The sequence below is a fragment of the Botrytis fragariae genome, assembly GCF_013461495.1.
Source record: "Botrytis fragariae strain BVB16 chromosome Unknown tig00000001, whole genome shotgun sequence".
Lineage (NCBI taxonomy): Eukaryota > Fungi > Ascomycota > Leotiomycetes > Helotiales > Sclerotiniaceae > Botrytis > Botrytis fragariae.
The window spans coordinates 48,443-68,776 of NW_023500987.1; the positions used below are offsets into that span (position 1 = coordinate 48,443).

The 20,334-nt window shown below is 44.5% G+C and overlaps 6 protein-coding genes across 6 annotated transcripts; 5 read left to right on the plus strand and 1 right to left on the minus strand.

The window, feature by feature from the left end:
• Positions 1 to 2,738: 2,738 nt before the first annotated feature.
• Positions 2,739 to 6,617, plus strand: Bfra_000011 (uncharacterized protein; the record flags this gene model as incomplete). The annotated part of the gene is made up of 1 exon (XM_037330462.1): positions 2,739 to 6,617. The coding sequence occupies one exon, from the start codon at positions 2,739 to 2,741 to the stop codon at positions 6,615 to 6,617; it is 3,879 nt and encodes a 1,292-aa protein (XP_037196795.1).
• Positions 6,618 to 7,481: 864 nt separating this feature from the next.
• Positions 7,482 to 9,580, plus strand: Bfra_000012 (putative glucosidase 2 subunit beta protein; the record flags this gene model as incomplete). The annotated part of the gene is made up of 3 exons (XM_037330463.1): positions 7,482 to 7,575; positions 7,782 to 8,735; positions 8,928 to 9,580. 3 exons carry the CDS (start codon positions 7,482 to 7,484, stop codon positions 9,578 to 9,580), a joined length of 1,701 nt encoding a protein of 566 aa, XP_037196796.1.
• A 669-nt stretch (positions 9,581 to 10,249) lies between these two features.
• On the plus strand, positions 10,250 to 11,262 carry Bfra_000013 (uncharacterized protein; the record flags this gene model as incomplete). The annotated part of the gene is made up of 3 exons (XM_037330464.1): positions 10,250 to 10,297; positions 10,427 to 10,716; positions 10,767 to 11,262. 3 exons carry the CDS (start codon positions 10,250 to 10,252, stop codon positions 11,260 to 11,262), a joined length of 834 nt encoding a protein of 277 aa, XP_037196797.1.
• A 603-nt stretch (positions 11,263 to 11,865) lies between these two features.
• Positions 11,866 to 13,841, plus strand: Bfra_000014 (putative glucose oxidase protein; the record flags this gene model as incomplete). Its single annotated transcript, XM_037330465.1, has 5 exons — positions 11,866 to 12,223; positions 12,278 to 12,878; positions 12,928 to 13,265; positions 13,397 to 13,540; positions 13,624 to 13,841. 5 exons carry the CDS (start codon positions 11,866 to 11,868, stop codon positions 13,839 to 13,841), a joined length of 1,659 nt encoding a protein of 552 aa, XP_037196798.1.
• A 1,797-nt stretch (positions 13,842 to 15,638) lies between these two features.
• On the plus strand, positions 15,639 to 16,499 carry Bfra_000015 (putative upf0619 gpi-anchored membrane protein; the record flags this gene model as incomplete). Its single annotated transcript, XM_037330466.1, has 1 exon — positions 15,639 to 16,499. The coding sequence occupies one exon, from the start codon at positions 15,639 to 15,641 to the stop codon at positions 16,497 to 16,499; it is 861 nt and encodes a 286-aa protein (XP_037196799.1).
• Positions 16,500 to 17,521: 1,022 nt separating this feature from the next.
• Positions 17,522 to 18,766, minus strand: Bfra_000016 (putative glycosyl hydrolase protein; the record flags this gene model as incomplete). The annotated part of the gene is made up of 1 exon (XM_037330467.1): positions 17,522 to 18,766. One exon carries the CDS (start codon positions 18,764 to 18,766, stop codon positions 17,522 to 17,524), a length of 1,245 nt encoding a protein of 414 aa, XP_037196800.1.
• Between the last annotated feature and the right edge of the window lie 1,568 nt (positions 18,767 to 20,334).

Below are 20,334 nucleotides of genomic sequence, written 5' to 3' on the forward strand. Positions count from 1 at the left end.
AATACTGTAGTGTGGTACGCTTGTCGTGATCCAGCAAGTCAAGCAAGTCAGGCAAGTCAAACCCTAGTTCACAGGTTAAGGTATACTTAACGAACCCTTTTTCGTGAATTTGACACCCCCTTTGTCTTATTCATCGACGCGAGGGTAGGGTATACATTTCTGAGTTCACCTCATCTCATCTAATTTGAAATAAGTCAAAATCACACGACAATCAAAGGAATTCTCATAGGCATACTCCATACTCCGTGCTCTATAATACTTTCTTATTACGAATTTGAGACCTCAAACGACCCCTTACTGTGACACACTCGATGCTCATCCCCCAAAAGCAAATCGTGATGCAAGAAAGTATAATTATACATCAAACAGTTGCAAGAAAAGTAAATCTCGACCTAGTTATCAATATCCTACAAATCCATTGATCAAAATCCCGAACCACCTTATGATCATGGTAGCAGCATCGGACACATCGTCTTCTACCATGCAGCTACTTCCTTGATTCCAAGCAAATGGAAAGTGATCCCAAAGACTCAATCTACGGGAGTAAATGGTTAACCGTGCCGCTAGATTATCAAGTCTCAGTTTCAGGAGTATGCAGAACGTAGTTGCATCGAAGCTTATTTTCGAGGGCCGGTCGATACGTTTACGATATGCTAAGATAATAGATAGAGTTTGGGGGCACAAACTGTGGGAGGGGTCTGGTTATAATTGACCTATGAGACGGCTCGATCAGCAGTTGAATATGTATGACAAGGGAGTAGGAGATCTCTTTCATCTCTTCACACGCATTTTGAAAGATTCTAATTGATTCGCTTCATTCTACGCCGCTGCTTCACTTATATACGCTTGCACAAGAGCCATCTTGGTAACTGCTGAAGAAAAGCCCTAGAGAGATATCAGCACTTCCCATTGGAGGCGACACCCACATCCCACCTCACCAGTCAATTCATCTGCATTTAGCTGCCACAAAACCCTTTCTGTCTTTGCCTCCCCCTTCATCGTATATCTTACCACCCGCCACCATCACCACTGTTTGTCGAGTTCACCGAGTCCGAGGACTATATGTACTCACTTATTGTTCACTTCCGTGTGAAGACTGATTATCCTACCATCGTATACTGAGTACGTGTAGGGAATCTAACCCACTTGCCATCTTATTTCTATCTAGGTCAACCATAGACAATGTGTACTATTGAATGCGTTGTCACCAAATGGAAATAATGTAAACAAACGAAATCATTTTAAAGAAATGGAATTTATCAGGGGTATGGCAGCGGTTCGAGAGACCAGATGAACGGTACATAGTCCCTAGTGCTCTGTAGATGTAAAGAAAGAAATTTGACTCGGGTAGGGGGAAGAGAGGTGTGATGTGTGATGTGGCACTGGCGTAAGAAAAGAAAAGAAAGGAAGAGGAACGGGGGTGGGGGGCCACATTTTAACCTTAGTACATATTGGGCAAGGTTCTATTTACAATACCTTCCTTGGCTTGGTACCTACAGATACCTAATGCATAATTCCCTTTTTATCAATTGATCCAAATCCTCTTAATTTATTATTCATCCATCCATCCATACATATCACTTCAACAGATTGATTGGATTGCATTTTGGCAAACTCTCAAAGAACCTTGGCTATCTGCAATGAGATAGAGAGAGAGAATCTAAACGACGTACGGTCTCTCTTCTCCCCCGTTGATCAATCAATCGCTCCATCCTTCATTCTCTCATTCCACTCGTTCACTCACACTTGTTCCCATTCTATCCCTTTACTTCTACACCACATTCATTCTTTTTCTTTGGACGTCCCGGTACACTTCCGCCAACCAAAGGGACGAAAGGGAAGAGGCAAACTTGAGACGGACGGCGGATTCAACAACAATATCACAATATTTCAGACGATACTTCATCCGCCGCATGTTCACTTGCATTCAAGCATTCATTCATTGGCATACCCCTTTGGCAGAATCACAATCTCGATTTCTTCCATCACAAAATTAGCTGTCCAGGATATCTTACATATTTGGTGGTTATCAATACCCGACTTTTACGTTTAAAACCGCAACTGCCTTACACTTTCCTTTTTCTTGTTCGGCCCCTTGAGAGAACCATCTCGAATTCCATACTATACAATTCGTGCAGGTCACTTATTCGACAGACTGACGGCATATTGACGAAGACGTTTATCAAATCAAACTTTCCGTGCAACTCAATTCATGCACCGCGAAACGAAGTTCATTCCTCAGGGATACCGAAACACCCCAATACATTCATTACAATCTGTGAAGCACAACTCCCGATAACATTCCTTTACTTGCGTTGTTCAAGCTATCACTATTGGTAATTGTCAAGTTGCAAAACGAAACATCTTTGCTATTGGCAATTGCTCACAATTTTCGTCTGATCATACCCGACCCGTTACACTTCTTCCGTGCGTAGTTCACCGAGAACTCCTTTACCTCAAACAACTATCAAACTTTCAAGGCTAATGCTTGCATGTCAAAACAGCTTATCTTCCGTTTCCCCAACTTTCTTCCTGTCGTTCACGCTTTGGTCTTTGTTCTCGAGTCATTTTTTTGCCTTCCGATATCTCGACTTGAACGACACCCATTGAAACGAGAATTGAGAAAGTTTCTTCACTAGATCTCACTCGAGCTTTTGTTTTTATATTTTCTTGTCAGAATCAGGTTTATACGTTGAGGATTAGAAAGTTGTAAATCACAGTGCGAAACACTAAGCATCATGTTTCGATCCCGTAAGAAGAAGGATGCCAAGGACGCAGCAGAAGGAGTAGGTCGAGGATCCAGCGATACCGAGCACACACTGGTTGTCAAATCATCAAAAACTTTTAGACTTGGGAAGAAGAAGGAAGAACCGGAACCAAAGTTGGAATTGGACCTTGAGAATGCTTTACCATCGTCGGATGACTTCCGAACAAGTCTGTTGATGAATGGATTATCGGCTCGGTTTTCCATGTTACGAGAACAAGACGACCCAACTTCAAAAATCGGTAAAGCCAGTGATGACAGTGTATTATTTCCCAAGCGAGCTTCGAAACTGATCGACTTTGGATTTCAAGGACACGGTCTTTCTGACATCGCAGAGGTTTCTTCAATACATGGATCCGTTCGACCACCATTTTCCTTTTCTAGGGCTGATTCGGTCGCAGATGGCTATGGTACGGATGATGAATCCCTACACACTGGTAGCATTATGAGTCGACCAAAGCCAGGCGAGGGCAATGTACTCTTCGGTGGTCGTCAAAAGATATATAAAATTCCATCAGGATCGAAGAGTTCCGCCGATGGGGTTGGCCTTGGGGGTCGCGTATTGTATGACAGCGACGTTAGTCAATCAGCTTTCCAGAAATTGAGGGAAAAGGAAAGAGAACAACAATGGGAGGAGCGAAACGACGATGAGGATAACGCAGATGTATCAACAACAGAGCACTCGAGAGCAGGCTCACCACCACTTGTCGGATACAATCGTAATAGAGAGACATCATCTACCACTTCTTCTGGGCCGGTGAACACAAGAATTTCTACAGCAGCAACGTCTATTACTTCACAGCGTACACCATCTTTGAATGGATCTCACACACCAGTTTCAGCCGGAGGCTCTGCAACAAATTCTGGCATTGAAAGGTCTGCAACCAAAATGCGCCGACTGTACGAAACTGGGTTGGACCAACATGTGCATGACCAACAGCACTCAACCATGAACAGGATAGACACCTTAACCAGGCAACGCGGTATGGGTGCTCAAACACCTCCCCTGACAATGCATTCGCCAACGTCAGCTACCTCCTTTAATGCACCTGATAAGTGGGACCGCAAACCTGTACTTGCCAAAGGTAGCATGCCTAATTTACGTGCTGCGAGCCCACCACCTAATCATAATCTTCCGTCCCCAATCAGTGGTTTTGATTTTGGTCCAACAGTTAAGTCAGCGCATTTGGGAGTGGAGCCGAAATCACAGTATGGATTTTCGAATCCTCCTTTGAGTCCTCCAGTCAGCGAAAATGATGAGGCTCCACCACCATCACAAGTCAATGACCGCGTCAAGGCTATGATGGTTGGTAGTGCGCACCCTAAGTCTGGTCAACAGCATTATGAGACTAGAAATCAGACTCACATGAAGAACGGAAGAGAAACGCCGCCACCAAGAAAGCATTCCCCGCCGGGACCTTTCGTCCCACGACAACAACCTGGCTCACGAGCTCGAAACGACTCTAGTGCAACGCAAGAGAACCATTCTAATCAAAGACATTTCCCCCCCAAAGACCGCGCTCCCGAGCCACAATCACCGAAACAACAACGAATTACAATTCCAGGGAGCGAAACCGTTTCAGCACCATTCATGGGTTCTCCAATTACTCGCTCCGTAGCATCCCCTACCAGATCTGAATTTCCTACCAAGGGAGGACCGATGAGTCGGCCGTGGGGACTGCCCCAGCCTCGTAGCTTCCCAAATCTAAAGTACCGTAATCACAATGATCCGCTAATGACACCACGACCCGATGAATCCCAACATCCAGCCTACCAGCCACTTGCCGCAGCACCTCGAGGTCCACAACAACCCCTACCTGCGCCCCCAAATAGCCCCCCAAGGACTCTGGAGATTAAAACCACACCACCTGATGATGGTGAAAGACTGCCTAAATCTCCAGCAGACTCTCCAACGCTTCCTGGCTTGAGCGGAATGGTCCGTTCGCATTTGCGATCCGATAGTGACAGCTCATCCATATATGGAATAACTTCGTCGGGATTCAATGAACAGCCATCTTCTGATCCTGTTGAAGAGCCGTCTCGCGACTATAATGAGAGAGGAAACCCATGGGACATTAATGACTGGGATGAAACCCCAGTAAGTCCTTTGGCTAAAGTAAACAGCGCTGTTCCAGCAGCTCTCGTAGTAAAATCAACGGATTCGAATGCCGATCCTGGATCTCCACCAAAGGCTGCATGGGAGAGGGAGATGGAAACACGCCACAACAGGAATGGAAGTTCAGCCACCCAGCAGGAGCGTCAAGAGTTCAAAAATGAGCTTGCTCAACGCCGAAAGCAGGTTCAGGAAAATCTGAAAAGCCTAGTGCTTGAGCCTGAGCGCCAGCCTGAGCGTCAGATTGCTTCGCCTACTCCAGGATCTGCCGTACTGCTGAAAACTAAGGCCAGCCTTGGTGCATTGGCAATGAAGCAGAAAGAAGCTGCTGGTCAATCCAAAGCCATGAAGATGTTCGGAATAGGCAGCAGCCCAGTCGTACAAAACGGTCCTCCCCAACCACTAAAGCAAAAGATTGATGACAGCTCATGGAAGGAGGAAGAGCAGGAGATGCTTCGAAATGTCGCGACTTCTTCGACACCCCCTCAGATGAAGGCCTTCCGACAAGCTCGGAGAGATGCTCAACGCGATCGTGAGCATCAAATAGCCATGAGACATCAACAGAAAGGTGACGGCAATTTCAATGAGATTAATTGGTCCAATCCAAGACCAAGTGACCCTCGACAAGCGCATCCTTATGAGTCAAGACTAATGCAGGGAATGAATGATGTGTCTGGTAATCTGGCACTACGTCAAAGAGCTCAAAGTAGAGAGAGAAAGCCCCCACCAGTAACCCATTCCCAACGAAATGCAAACAGGGAGAGTAAGGGTAGTATAGGTACGAATCATTCCGGGTCACGACCTGCATCCCGTACTTCTCGTGATCGTTCAGGTTCTGATGCCTCTGGCCGATCTAGAAGTCGCAATGGTAGATACAAGGATGATTTAGCTAAAGCAATGGCCGAGGGAACGGGCACGTCGAGTCAAGGGGTCGTTGAGGATCTTCAGAATGCTCGCCTCATGCTCAAACCTACCGTGTCCGGTTTATCTCTTGGTTCATCTCCAAGTTTGTCACCTGGTGTTTCCGGTCGCCCATCCCCACTTCCATCCCCAGCGATGAGCTCGAGACCCAGGACTAACAGCAAACCGCAGCCCTCGAGTTACTTTGAGCCACAGAACATGCACGCTCTCCAGACTGGTGATGCATTAGAAATTGGTCTCTCACCTAGGCCATCACCTGTCACCCCCTTCTCAGTAAATTCTACGCCTTCTTTAGCTGATCCATCACCAATTGGGTCGAGATCAGCGACTCCAACAAATTCTCAGGCAAATAGCCGTATAGCTGCTCGCAAGAAGTCAGTCACAAAGTCCGAAATCTCGGAGCCAACTTTCATATCATCCACTTCTCGTATCTCAACAATCAACCTTCCATCTGGATCGAGCCTTCAAAATACTACGGCCCCACCTATACCAGCAGTCAATCCAAGAAGAAGACAGACAAGAGCCATGTTTGATGCGATTATGGGGAAAAAGGACCCTTCAGAATATCTTGAGAAAAATGAGATTCCATTGTCTTCGCAGAGTAACGAAGAAATGAGCACCTTCTCTGATGAAGAGGCAACAACACCCAGGGAAAAACACAAGCAGAGATTAAGAAAAAGTTCTAGCGAGGGAGGCAATCTCAATGCTAAGGCGAGGGAGAAGGCTTATAATGCACCCAGTCCGGCTATGCCAGATTTTTCCCCCGGACTTGGAGGTGTAAGAGGACCGACACCAGTTCAGGATGGAAGTATGTTCTAATTGTGATATCATGGTGGCAACCCATGTTAATTTCTATTTATTCAATCTTAATGTTTTACATGAACTGTTTTCTTTGTACATCTGCCTCGCGGCAACAAAATAGGGCAGCGGCATATTGGAGTTTTTGAAACGGCAAAGAAGAAATTCGACTATGTGTCTCTTTGTTTCATACCAAAAATTGGAAAAACAATGTCAACGGGGAGGCGGGACGATGAAATGGGAGGGAGGGAATATGCAGGGTATTGGGATAACTTAATGGCGCAGCAGGACTGGGTTATTAGGTATGGGATTGATGGATATTTAGTGAGCTGGCCGGGTATGGTGGATTGGGTGGTCTATAGTTGAACCTGTATCGATTGAGGATAGAGCTCATGTAGCACGCATTCGAGCCTTCATCAGAATTCATAGGAAAACAATTGAAAAAATATATAAACAATTTCTTGGGACTCATTATGAAACTGTGATACGTATCTGCCCATTATCGTGGAGATTAAAGATCACTTCTTGTGTAATAATACGGAAGTGAGAACATCGATTATTGGACACAAACCTATATTTTCGATTATAACAAACACTCTTTTCGGCATAGTATTGTGCAACTTCTACTTTGACCTTGATCAATTGATTGGATCACCAGTCGGACGTGAATATTGGATGTTTGAGGTTTTGAGGTTACATGGAAGGTCTGTTCGCTAAGTTGGCAAGCTGGCATCTTTACATTGTACCCCACAAACAGCTTGAACTCAAGCTTATCTCGATTACCTATTCCAAATGTCATAGTCCAATAAGTTCAATAATTTCTTTATATATTGTCCTTCATACAATACAACTTACCTACATACTGAGTCTCGAAACTGTGAGAGAATGGTGGCAGCAAAAGCATTAGTGCTTCTAAGCACGATTTCTACTTCGGTTCTTGCGGCTGAAGCTACGAGACCAAGAGGTGTTGGTCCTGAATGTAAGTAAACAAATGATATGAGAGTCAGGCGCGGCGAAGAAATGGCGAATTTGAGCAATGGTCTTCGTTTCTAGCAACTGAATAAGCAAAACTCCTATTTAAGATGCCGTTCCGCTGGCCATCTGGAGACTACTGTTGGAGGCAGTCTACCTGGAAAGGTTACATCCGGAAGCCCAATAGCTAATATCTTGTTTCTTACTACATAGTTGCGAAATTCTACAAGTCAACAGACAAATTCACATGTCTTTCAAACCCCTCCATTTCAATCGATATCTCCAAAGTAAACGATGATTACTGCGATTGTCCAGATGGAAGTGACGAGCCAGGCACAAGTGCCTGTACTTATCTATCCAATCTCTCCCCTCCTCAACCATTACAAGGCACCACTGGTTCAAGTCCACACAACACAAGTTTAGCTTTGCCAGGATATTACTGCAAGAACAAGGGTCATATACCAACTTATGTTCCTTTTACATATGTAAATGATGGAGTCTGCGATTATGAGTTGTGCTGTGATGGGAGTGATGAGTGGGAGAATGTTGGCGGTACAAAATGTGCGGATAAATGTGCGGAGATCGGAAAGGAGTGGAGGAGATTAGATGATATTAGGACGAAGGCACAAGTCAAGGCCAACAAGAAGAGGGATGAACTGGTCAATGAAGCGCAGAGGTTGAGAGCAGATGTGCAGATGAGTATTGGCAGGACGGAATTGGAGATTAGTCAATTAGAGAAGAAAGAAGAGGAGCTCAAACAAAAATATGAGGAGGTGGAGAGGAAGGAGAGAGGGAAGGTTGTTAAGACCTCGGAGGGGAAGACCAGCAAGGTCTCAATCTTGGCATTAATGGCTAAAACTCGAGTTGCGGAATTGAGAGATGCTTTGACGGGTGTTCAAGCAAAGAAAGTGGCTTTGCAGAATAAGGTCAACGAGCTGGAAGGAATTTTGGCAAGATTTAAGGAGGAGCGTAACCCTAACTTCAACGATGAAGGTGTCAAGAGAGCAGTCAAAGCTTGGGAGGATTATGCTGCTACGAAGGATGCTAGTGAAGCAGAAGATACTGAAAGTCAAGACGCTGCTGTGGATGAAACGGCTAAGGCTGAGAATGATGGGATTGAATGGGAGACCTGGGAGAACGATGAGGAGGAGAGCGATGTTGATGCTCGTAAGTTATCTTTGACCCTTCTTCCACTCCTCCAGTTCAGGCGAGCTCGAAAATCCCCACAACTTGCTGCAGTCGAGGATGGTGGTTACTTCCGCTAGTCGGTCTCCACGGCAGTTGCCCCTGACGGGCCAGCGAAGCATCATATTGGAAGAATTCTTATCTATCGTTCACTTCATTACTAATACATAATAGTTTACAAATTCGAAGAATACCTCCCAGAATCCATCCGTACCTGGGTTCACCAAAAGGTCACCGATCTCCATATCATCCTCATTGAAAATGGCGTTCTGGCTGATAACGCCAATTCTGGCTCCGAATCTAAATCTGTCCAAGATGCGAGAAATGCTTATCAAGCTGTCAGTGACGATGTTGGTGCCAAACAGAACACCCTTTCTGATCTCAAATCCGACCTTGAAAAAGACTATGGTGTAGATGATATTTTCCGCGCTCTCAAAGGCTCCTGTGTATCCAAGGATTCGGGTGAATATGACTACGAACTCTGCTGGATGGAAAAGACGTCACAGAAGTCCAAAAAGGGTGGCGGAAATACTGGCATGGGTAACTTTGTCCGATTTGATAAAATAGAAGTTGACGAAGAAGTCGATGCCGGGGGTAAGGGCCTTGGCAAGGGAGTCAGAACCACTTTGGTATATGAGAATGGGCAACATTGTTGGAACGGACCGAACAGGGCCACGACTGTTGTGTTGGCTTGTGCTGAGAAAGATGAGATTTGGAAGGTTGTGGAGATGGAGAAGTGCAATTACCGGATGGATGTTGGGACTCCGGCGGTTTGTGAGAGGGTTGTTAAGGGAGGCCCTAAGAAGGATGCGAAGGATGAATTGTAGCGGGGAGTTGGGTATTGGTGAGGGAATTCGAGGCGGAAAGGGAAGAGAGATGTGAGGGTCGAGCGTAGCCTGAACAGTTGGCAGTATTACGATCGTAGCTTAATATATCCTTGTGCTGTTTGTGAAGCAAGTGGAGTTCTCTGTGTTTCCAAAAATTTACTCCCAGTCTGACAAATGCGTGTTTCAAGGTAATTCGGACATCAATGCAATGGGATCTGAAATTTGTGGGAGGCTTTCAATATAAATCTTTGTTTTTGATGGGTAAGTGGAAGCGTGTGCCTCGAATGCTAAGCGTGAAGATATCATTGAAGAAGGGTTGCTGCTCTTCTTCGGATACTTCGTCGAATAAGCTTCATCAAGCTGTAGCTCCAATCTTCGATTTGGAAGTTCAATGTCTATGCACAGGGAAAGGGTTTACAACAGTTCGGCTGTGAGATAGAGGTCATTTGGTGATTATGTGACTTGAGAGGAGAGATCGTGGTTGAACGCTTGGTCTATTTGAGTTGTGATCACATGACTCTATTTACGCGTTCGCGTTTTACAACGTCATCTCTCTCACTCTCTTCTTATCTTATCCTTTTTGTTCCTGTCCTCTTTGCTCAATAACATTGACAATCAACCTATTCAGAACGTCCTCAAGAGGAATATCACTATTGATCCGTGTTAACCATGAGTAACACCGCAAAAAAGCAACCTTTGGACGTTGCAGACAGCAACGTTAGAACGACCCCCGCTCCAATCCTTCCCCCCCCCAAAGTCTAAAGACAAGGTTCCAGTCAAAACCCCTGCATCTGTAACTATGTCTCAATTTCTTCTTCCTTATGCATGATTTAACACTGTAGCTAGAAACCAGCTACGGATAACAAACGCAAAGCTTCCGAAATTGAAGAACCACAAAATCTACCAGAAATCGATAGTGATGATGAAAGACTTCACATCGTTGATCAAAATTGTGATCAAATTCGTCGCAAAATTCGCACCTTTCTTGAGAGTGGTGAGATGAAAGTCACTGAATTTCAGAGAAAGATTGGCACCAACAGCAGAAGTTACGGTGCATTCATGGGCCAAAGTGGCAAATTCAAGGGAGATCAGAGCAATGTTCACTTAAACGCGTTTACTTTCTTCAAAAAACGAGAGTAAGTCACTCAGATTCTCGTACCAGTCTTGTGACTAATAGAAAAAACAGACTACAAGGTGTCAAGCCTCCCAAAAAGCCAAAGGTCAGCAAAGCCGAAGAAGTGAAGAAGTTTGATGTTTCCGCCATCAAGCTCGATGGAGAATCCACAATTTCCGTCCCTATCTATGATAGCTGCAATGAAGTTCGCAAAAAGATACGTGCCTACCTTCGCGAACCCGGTGTGACACAAGCTGCTTTTCTCCGTGAAATTGCAAAGACCTACCCCGAGGAGAAGAAAATTCGATCCAACGTCTTGAATGATTTCTTAGGTAAAAAGGGACCAAGTGCTGGAAATACTAGTTCTACATACTATGCTGCTTATGTATTCTTCGAGAAGGTGCGCATTAGAGATGGGAAGCCAAAGAGTAAGCATAGAGAAGAAATGGAGAAGCAATGGGCAAGCGAAGGAGGTGTAGATACGAAGACCCCAAGCTCTCGAGGCTACTTCTGCTTTGGCGATGAAAGACCTGTCGAGGATAAGTACGGCAAGGTCTCGTTCCAATAAATCTAAGGGCTTGATACCATAGTGGCTTTTGTACTACTTTGTTGTTTGGAGGATCATGAATTCTGACTTGCTTAATGTCTGTACTTTATTTGGCGTTTGGGTTGATCACGTTTAGGGGTTCGTTGGTGCCTGAACCTGTACTACCTATTTCTCGTATTTGCATTAGTCGAAAGAATACTTCAGTGATTGTGGATTGTATAATACTTTGTTAATATTCATCAATTCTACCTCTACTTCCCATCTTAATTTGCACATCATAGCGAGGCTTCATTGGATTGGGATAGGATGGGATGGGATGGGATGGGATGGTTGGATGGTTGGATAAAAGATCTAACGAGATTATCGTAGCTGATCAATATCAATTATGTACAGTACATGGGTTGGTGGGCGATTCCGTGTGCGGGGTACCTTGCAGTCATCCTTCGTTGCTCTGGAATATACGAGCGACGACAAGCACGGGAATCGGCCCGTCCTGTCTAGCAAGAAGAACATAAATATGTACTATTGCCCTGTGTGGTTTTTACGAACTTTGTTTCTGATTATATCTCAGTTCTTTCCACTTTCAAAAAACGCTGGATAATCTACCGGAGCAAGTCGCCCGTCATGCTCCTGACTAAAAATTCTTCAGTTTGTTCCCTGGTGTCTCATATTATTTTGGGATACTTATTTACTTCTCACAACATCATTGTCTCTGCATATGATTTCGTGATAATTGGCGGCGGAACCTCTGGTCTCGTGATAGCCAATCGTCTATCAGAAATTCCCAACATTACTATCGCTGTAATCGAGGCCGGCTTTTCGGTTCTTAACAATACAAATGTCAGCAGTGTGGATGGATTCACATTAGGTCTTAACACAGCAATTGACTGGCAATATGCGACGACGAGTCAGACGTATGCTGGTGGTAGAATACTGGGCTATAATGCTGGAAAAGCATTAGGGGGAACGAGCACGATTAATGGTAAGTACTGCACTTATAAACGGCAGTTCAGAGTCTTCAACTGAACAATGGTAGGAATGACCTACGTGCGCGCAGCATTGCAACAAATTGATTCATGGCAAGTTGGACTTGGAAATACCGGTTGGAATTGGTCTACACTCTATCCATACTACAAGAAGAGCGAGAGTTTTACAATTCCAACTCCAGCTCAAACAGCAGCAGGCGCATCGTATATCCCGGCGTTTCACGGACAAAATGGACCTCTTAAAGTTGGATATGCGTATGATCTTAACAACGGCACACTTTTCTCTCAAGTAGGAAGAGCGTGGGAATCTCTCGGCGTGAAGAGAAGTCGGGATATAAATGGCGGAAACGTAACTGGACACATGGTGGGGCCATCTACACTGGACCGAGAGAAGAATGTCAGAGAAGATGCCGCAAGAGCTTATTACTATCCTGTACAGGGTAGGCCAAACTTGCATGTATTTTTGAATACTACTGCCAGAAGAATTGCTTGGGCTGGTAATTTGGGAGCAACGTATACGGCGGGTGGTGTAGAAGTCTTAAACTCGAACGGGGAGATTGAGATTATCAATGCGACAAAGGAGGTTATTGTTTCAGCTGGAAGTTTAAGATCCCCAGCGATTTTGGAGCTTTCCGGTATCGGGAATCCAATGTAGGTTCTTGAAATCATGGCGAGTAGGCGACAGGACTAACGAGGTTAGCATCTTGCAAAAATATGGTATACCAACCAAGATAATTCTTCCTGGCGTAGGAGAAAATCTTCAAGATCAGCCTAACAACGCATTTGCCTATGAAAGCAATTCTACGTACAACGGAACTGTGCCATATGTAACGTATGCTCCATTATCCTCCATTCTCCCGAGTGTTCCAGCTGCGAATCTCAGTACTTGGGCATCGTCGATATCGGCAGCAATCAATGGTTCCATTTCACCTGGCGCCATGAATTACCTCTTGACCATACAAAATGATCTCATCAATCAAAATGTCCCTGATATCGAGGTCATCTTCGGGAACACAGTTAACACCGGATCTGGACCCGGTACATATCTCTACACAGCGTTTTGGACCCTCTTACCATTTTCCAGAGGGAATGTCCATATATCTTCAGCGGACCCTGCCGCATATCCAGCTATTAATCCGAATTTTTTCTTGTGGACTTTGATCTGAAAGTCCAAGTGGCGATTGCGAAATGGACACGAAAATTTTGGGCAGCCAAAGCATTGGCGAGCGCATTTTTGGAAATGTCACCAGGATATTCTGTCGTTCCCAAGAATGCTACGGATTCGCAGTGGGAAACTTGGATCAAATCAACATGTAAGCCCTTCCCCATGAGGATTCTAGGCTGCCATCTCGTCTAAGTTTTCAGGATTGCACTTGCTAAACAAATAATAATATAGTTGGCTCAAACAATCATCCTGTTGGCACGTGCTCTATGCAGGGGATAGCGTCTGGCGGAGTCGTGGATTCGAATTTGAAGGTCTATCGTACCAGTAATGTGCGAGTAGTCGATGCATCCATTCTGCCTCATCAGCTTAGTGGACATTTGACTAGCACATTATATGCTGTTGCAGAGAAGGCAAGCGACATCATCAAGAACATGTATGGTTTCGCATAGAATGATTTCTTGTTGGAGTGCAGTACACCGTTTATTCACTTAGTAGACTATGAAGAGAGGATGGTATGGGTAACTTGATGGATCGAGAATCATTTAATTCGGATAAGACCGAGAAGGAGAAAATTGCTCTGAAGGTCAAACTTTACGACTTTATCCCGAGTTACTTTCATTGGCTGATTCGTGTATTTTTGTATGGTATTGATGTTCCTGTCATTGATTCATCTTCCCCGGGAATCGGATATTTACTTCCAGCCACCTAGCAATCCTTCAGCTCAGTGCAAGCTCGAGCTCAAGCCGGAGGAAGTGTTTTATTATACTCGGTGTGCCTGATTAACTGCTTTGACAGGCTCGACTTCTCCATAAGGCGTTTAAGCAAATAACCTTACCATAATCATAGGCAGAAGAACATGGTATTGTGATATCTTCCGTAGTAGAGTTCCCCAATATTTGCTTACCCGAAAACTCAAATTCCAATCACATCTCCGGTAGAAACTTACCAAATCTGTCAACGATTTTCCCGTTTAGAGCCCGTTAACCGTACGTGCAGCGTTGTGCATCGTCGTGCATATCCTTGTGGAAATTAAACTTTTGCACTGGCCAGCGGTTAATCTTCTTTTTTTGCTCTCTTATGCTTCCCGGTCCATAGGGTTCACAATTGATTGGTAACCTAATGGCACAATATCCTTGTCGACTTCAATTGCAATATATTGAAATTGCTCAATTCGAAAAATACGAGCTGTATAGTGGTGAATTTCTTGCTTGAATCACAGTCATAATTCCAACCAAACTTATCTCGATTATGAACCATTGGTTTGGATTCAATGGTGTATGTGTGTGTGTGTACACTCTGAGGTTGGTCACCCAAACATTGTATCATTGTGTGATGCATGGTAATTACGGTTAATCGTGATGTACCTGGTATGTTATCTCGCTCTGCACCACCAAACTGGATGAACAGAGACAGATTGGCTAGATATTGGACACATTTGGCTGCATGGGATCGGATAACTGCAGGTCCACCGAGACTATCAAGACTATCTATTGCATGCATCTGGCCTTAGTCTATTATTTGCTTTTTCATCAGGGGATTTTTTAGATCGACACCCCGCCACACTTGTCAATCAATCAAAGCGTTGAAGCAGCCTTATATCGTTCGAAAGTCGAAAAAAATTCATTGTCCTAGATTCTGTTTCATAGATCTCATATAGATAAAACATATCCATATCCATATCAACCGATATTATTAGGGACTTGTTGTATACGTCCCCACTCAATATGATTTTTCGATGCGTCGATGTATGAAATATTATAATATATAAAAAGTTTAACCTATGAATTTATCCATCCGTTCATCCTAAATATACATCCATCATTTACATCTTACCGTCTTATTTTGACTGTGCCTCATAGGTTGTACTCTTGGCATTGATTTGATGGGATCGAGGTAAGTAATATCAGTACTAAAATCAGGGGTATGAAGGGAAATTACACAAACATGTGCCCGCAAGTTTGCATCCTACCTACATATTACGTATGACTAAATATGATTTGGTCCAAGAGGGTTAGTTAGATTATGGTGCTGATGGTTAATGAATACAAAAGCATCCAAGCTACCCACTCTTTGCCAATCCTTCGTCTGTCAGATATTTTCTCTATTCAAGAATCAAGAATATCCTCCTTTAGGTTTTATATACCACCCACGCTCTTTAGCACAACTCAGGCTTTGCCAACTTACACTCTTTCCAAAATTCCATTAATTAACATTCTCCAATCTTCATATTCTTCTTCATATCCATAATGTTCTCCAAGATCTTCTCCCTCACCACTTTGGTGGCCGCGGCCTCCGCATACACCGTCCTTACCCCAACTCTCAACTCCACCGTTGCAAAGGGGAAATCCACCAGTGTGACCTGGTCCTCCGTTGATACTGATGCGTCCCAATTCTCCATCTACCTCGTCAACTTCAAAGACTGGCCTCCTACCGTCATCTCCCTCGCTCAAAACGTTCCACAATCCGAGAAGAGCATCGATGTTACTATTCCCTGTGATGTGAGCAGTGATTACGGATGGCAACTCAACTTCATCAACGGAACCAATACCTACGTCATCTACGCCCAATCCAATGCCTTCTCCCTTACCGGATCATGCGTTGACCCCACTACCTCTTCCTCTGTTTCCGTCGCTACCACCACTGCGTATGCGACCAAGAACTCAACCGTTACCGCCTTCTCTACTGCCACCACAACCGCCATCTCCAAAGTTATCGAGACCGTAACCTTCACCAGCCCCATCGTTTGGTTCGTCCAACCTACCTCCATCGGTTCCATGTGCGCCCCACCAAAGACCGTAACAGTCTATGCCGATGGACCCGCCCCAACCGATTGCAGCTCTGGCTCTGGTCCCTCGGGATCTTCATCAGGAGGCCATGGTTCGGGCTCTGGCTCCAGCTCTGGTTCCGGTTCCGGTTCTCCAGGAACATACAGTAACTCCACTACCGGCACCAGCAAACCAAGCTATAGCGTCCTTCCATCGGGTACTGGTTCCGGACCAAAGTCTACTAGTACAGCTACCACACCTGTCTTCACTGGCGCAGCGACTTCTGTTCAAGCTGGTTCAATGCTTGCTTTGATTGCTGGTGCCGCAGTTGTTTTGTTGTAGACTTTATCTTTTCTGAATTCTGATCTGGGTTGGTTTGACAGATGGGTTGGGTTATCGTGGCGGAGAGGAGAGAAAAGATTTATATTAACAGGGGGAGAGAAAACATTGCTGGATAGATCTTGATGTACAAACAGGCATATACGGATATACAGACAGACAGACAGACATTTTGGTAGACGCCATATTGGTAATTAATGATTGAACAGTAATAACGAATAATGTCCTATCATGACACATACTGCAATTTCTCTTTCATTCTCTGTTGTGTTGTGTCTATGAAACGAAACGCGACTGCGGCCTTCACAATGACAAGATCCAACAAAGTCTAGCAAACTACGCGCTCAGAAACAAAGCCCGTCTCTGTATCCATGATGTCGAGACCCTATCCGTAGCCAAGCTGACTTAGCATGTAGTGCTCCGATCCTAAGGGTCTCTAATCTTTAAGAGATACTCGTTCACTAGATTGGTAGTGCTCGGACAATGTTCGTGAGATAATCGCGATAGTGAAGCTATCGATGTCAATGCACCGCTTGGACATTATTGTTTTTTCCCGATTGCGCAAGTGCAGGGATGAGTTCTATATATATTCATTTCTATCGATCCCGCTGTAAACTATTGGCCGTGGATCTAGAACGCGTCTTCTGCGTTTGATGTGAGTTTTCAACTATTACTCTGAATTCTTGCTGCTGCCGCACAAATAGGTTCTTGGATATTTCTACGAATTATCAAGAAAAGAAACTTGCTGCATGGGGAGACTTAGGAAAGCCTTCTATAGCATTTGATGTATGTTCAATTCGATATTTAATTCAAAAACACAAGGTATCAATATGGCAGTGCCACCGGTTGTCTATCCAGTATCCACAGTAAAATATGATATCCATCCCATAAAACTCCTCAAGTATTGACACGAGTTCCATGTCACCCATAACCATAGCCTAACACCGCTTGCACCCAGACTCCATTGATACCTATTATCGTTCAAGATTACGACTTCTTAAGTCCTCGCACACCTCCCATACACATCAAGCAACCCATCTCCTTGCTTTCGCAATCCCTCCACCACCCACCGCAACCGCCGCTACAAGAGCATCCAGTGCTGAACTCTGCGTACTTGCATCTCCCGGCGCGACAAATGGTCCTGCCCAATTAACACCCAAGATGTTATTCTTTGTGTTTCTGTCGTTTGCCCATATGCTCTTTGCATTATTGGCGATAAATGTTAGGTAACTTGAGTCGGGTGATGCTTGGTGAAGTTTCTGGAGGTTTCTCATGAAAATTCCTTTAAATTGTGCACCATCTGCTCCACAATTCGGTTCACATGCGTCATGAAGGATTCCATTTGAGTCTGAAAGTGCACTGATTGCCGCTGTCGCAATGCTTTTCGCGGTACTAAGATAACTCGAGTCACCCGTTGCCTTGGAAAGTTCGACGAGTCCTCCAAGAACAACGCCTTGATTATAACTCCAAACGGTTCCTCCGTTGTTCTGGCATGAACTTGTCAAGCCATCATTGATTGTTCCTTGTGCATTGATCATTCCCGTGCCTTGAAACCAAGTCCATTGATTTTTCGCAAGAGTCAAATAATTCGACCTATCGGATCCCGTTGCACGATTCGCAAGATGAGCAGCCACACTCAGATAGAGTTCGTTCGCAATGGCGTTTACATATGTATTTGGTTTATCCCACCAAATTCCCGCAGCACCATTTGAACAGGGTGTGGTGGCGCCATCTTTCATGTCGGCAAAGATATCCGCGGCCATGGCCAGGTAGTCGCCGTTTCCTGTAATGTCGTACGCTTGAATCCAACCTAATGCCCACCAACCCTCATCATCGTAATAATCATTCAAGAAACCAGTAGGATTCACAGTTGTTGCTACATGCACTGGGAATTCACTTGCTAAAGCAAGATTTTTCAGGGCGCCGGTAGAATCTCCATACATTGATAGATAATTGTAGTCTGTTAATACGACTTTCATCATTTTTAGGTTGGATTTCTGAGCTTGAATAAAGGTGTTTGACATAACACTGGTGACGGCTGACTTGACATTTGAATCGACGGCAGCGAGATCACCAATGACAGTTAAGCAATTGGCCGAATTCCACCATCCTGTTGTGGTCCAGAGTCCAGAAGTGGCATCGTACCATGTTTGCAACTGCTTGAAAGCAGCCTCTGCATTAGCAGTAGATTGCTGAGAGGTGGCAGATTGTGAGGTGGCTATATCAGCTAAGCCAAGTATACAACACAGAGAAACAAGCGAGCGACGCATCATGAGTTTTGTTAAAGTGGGAAGGAAGAGCCTGAGTGGATGGATCCAAGTTACTTCTGGGAAACGGGCTTATCCAATGCTTTTATTCAGTTTCGTCAAGAGAGAGGCTGGGTGTTCCAGCATACAAAGGGTTGAAGAATCAATGAAACAAGGTCAGCGCGCGTTGAAAGTGTGGACCCAGAAGCTGTCAATATTTGCAAGACTGTAAATGGCTGGTAACATGTGCCATGCATGTGTAGTCCGATTCTCTTCAATCTTTAAGGTCTCAACCTAATAAGGTAGTTTGAACACTTTTGGGATGAGGAGTTGTGGGTTTCCACAGGAAAGAGCGCAAATCAACGGCACAATGAAGATCACTTGATACATAGGCATTCAAAAGAAAGTTTAAGAAATAGTTTGTATTGGATGACGGAAATATCTTTTACTTGCCGAGGCAGGAGATGTCTTTGAACTGACAAATAGACTATGTCATATTGTGGTCATATAGGAATGGCCTGAACAATTCACCTCCACCATTTGACACCTTTGATTTTTGTAGTTCGTGTGACGCATTTTGCGATTAGTACCTAGGTAGTTACTTTGCTTGGTAAATTGTGGAGAAAGTCTTGATGTTGTACCTTAGCCTTAGTGCTAGTCTGCTGATTCAAACCATTGAGTTTTGTGATGTATGCAACTGAGCCACTTGACTCGACCGTGCCATTGTTAAACCTCCGAGGCCCTCGATTGAAACATTAACTTCGGCGCTTGAAACCAGAAGTCGAGTCGTAATTGAGATTCGGATCAAACAACAAATGAAAGACTTTGCATTCTTTCAAATGTTTGTTCTTTCCCGAATTTGGCTCAAGCCGATTCGCGAAATATTATTGAATATTGACTCGTGCCAAGAGCATCTGACAGTAAGACAACAAAATGGAAATGGAAATGGAAGTCACATTAGAGAATCAAATTTACTTAATTGAATTTGTTTGCTACAGCTCGGTCGAATGAACAACGAAAGACTACTTCCGATCGGCCGGTCTGGGTATCCTACGTAAAATGCTACCTTGATTAGCATCATTCTTGTTCGTCTATTCTATTCGCAAACCCAATTAGAGAACGCCACGAGAGAGAGGTTGGTCAATTCTGTGCTCCGTCTCAATAGCACGAGCCCTATTGAACTTTCAGCGTTTTGATCCTTCTCTCATGTTGCTGTGCGGCGAACAAAAAAACAGTTTTAGTTTGAGAGGTTGGAACTGCAGACAATTTGTGAACCGAGCGAAACTCTACAGGTATGAATAAAGCTGAGATCATTTGATGCTCTGTGTGTATCAACACTTTGCAATGATAATACCCCCTCTCCCCCATAATTCAAATTGACGCGACGTAATCTTTTCGCGTAGGTTGTAGAGTATGGCGTATGGGTTGTTGGTTGAAATGCTACCTGCTACCTGGAAGACCATAATTGAACGCATGTTCCAATGGTGTTGCATTTCTGCGATTTTTATCGGCAGATTATCCCGTCATTACGCTTATTCAACATACACGTAACGTAGTCTTTGTTGTTGGCGGTGTTGGCGGTGTTTGCTAGA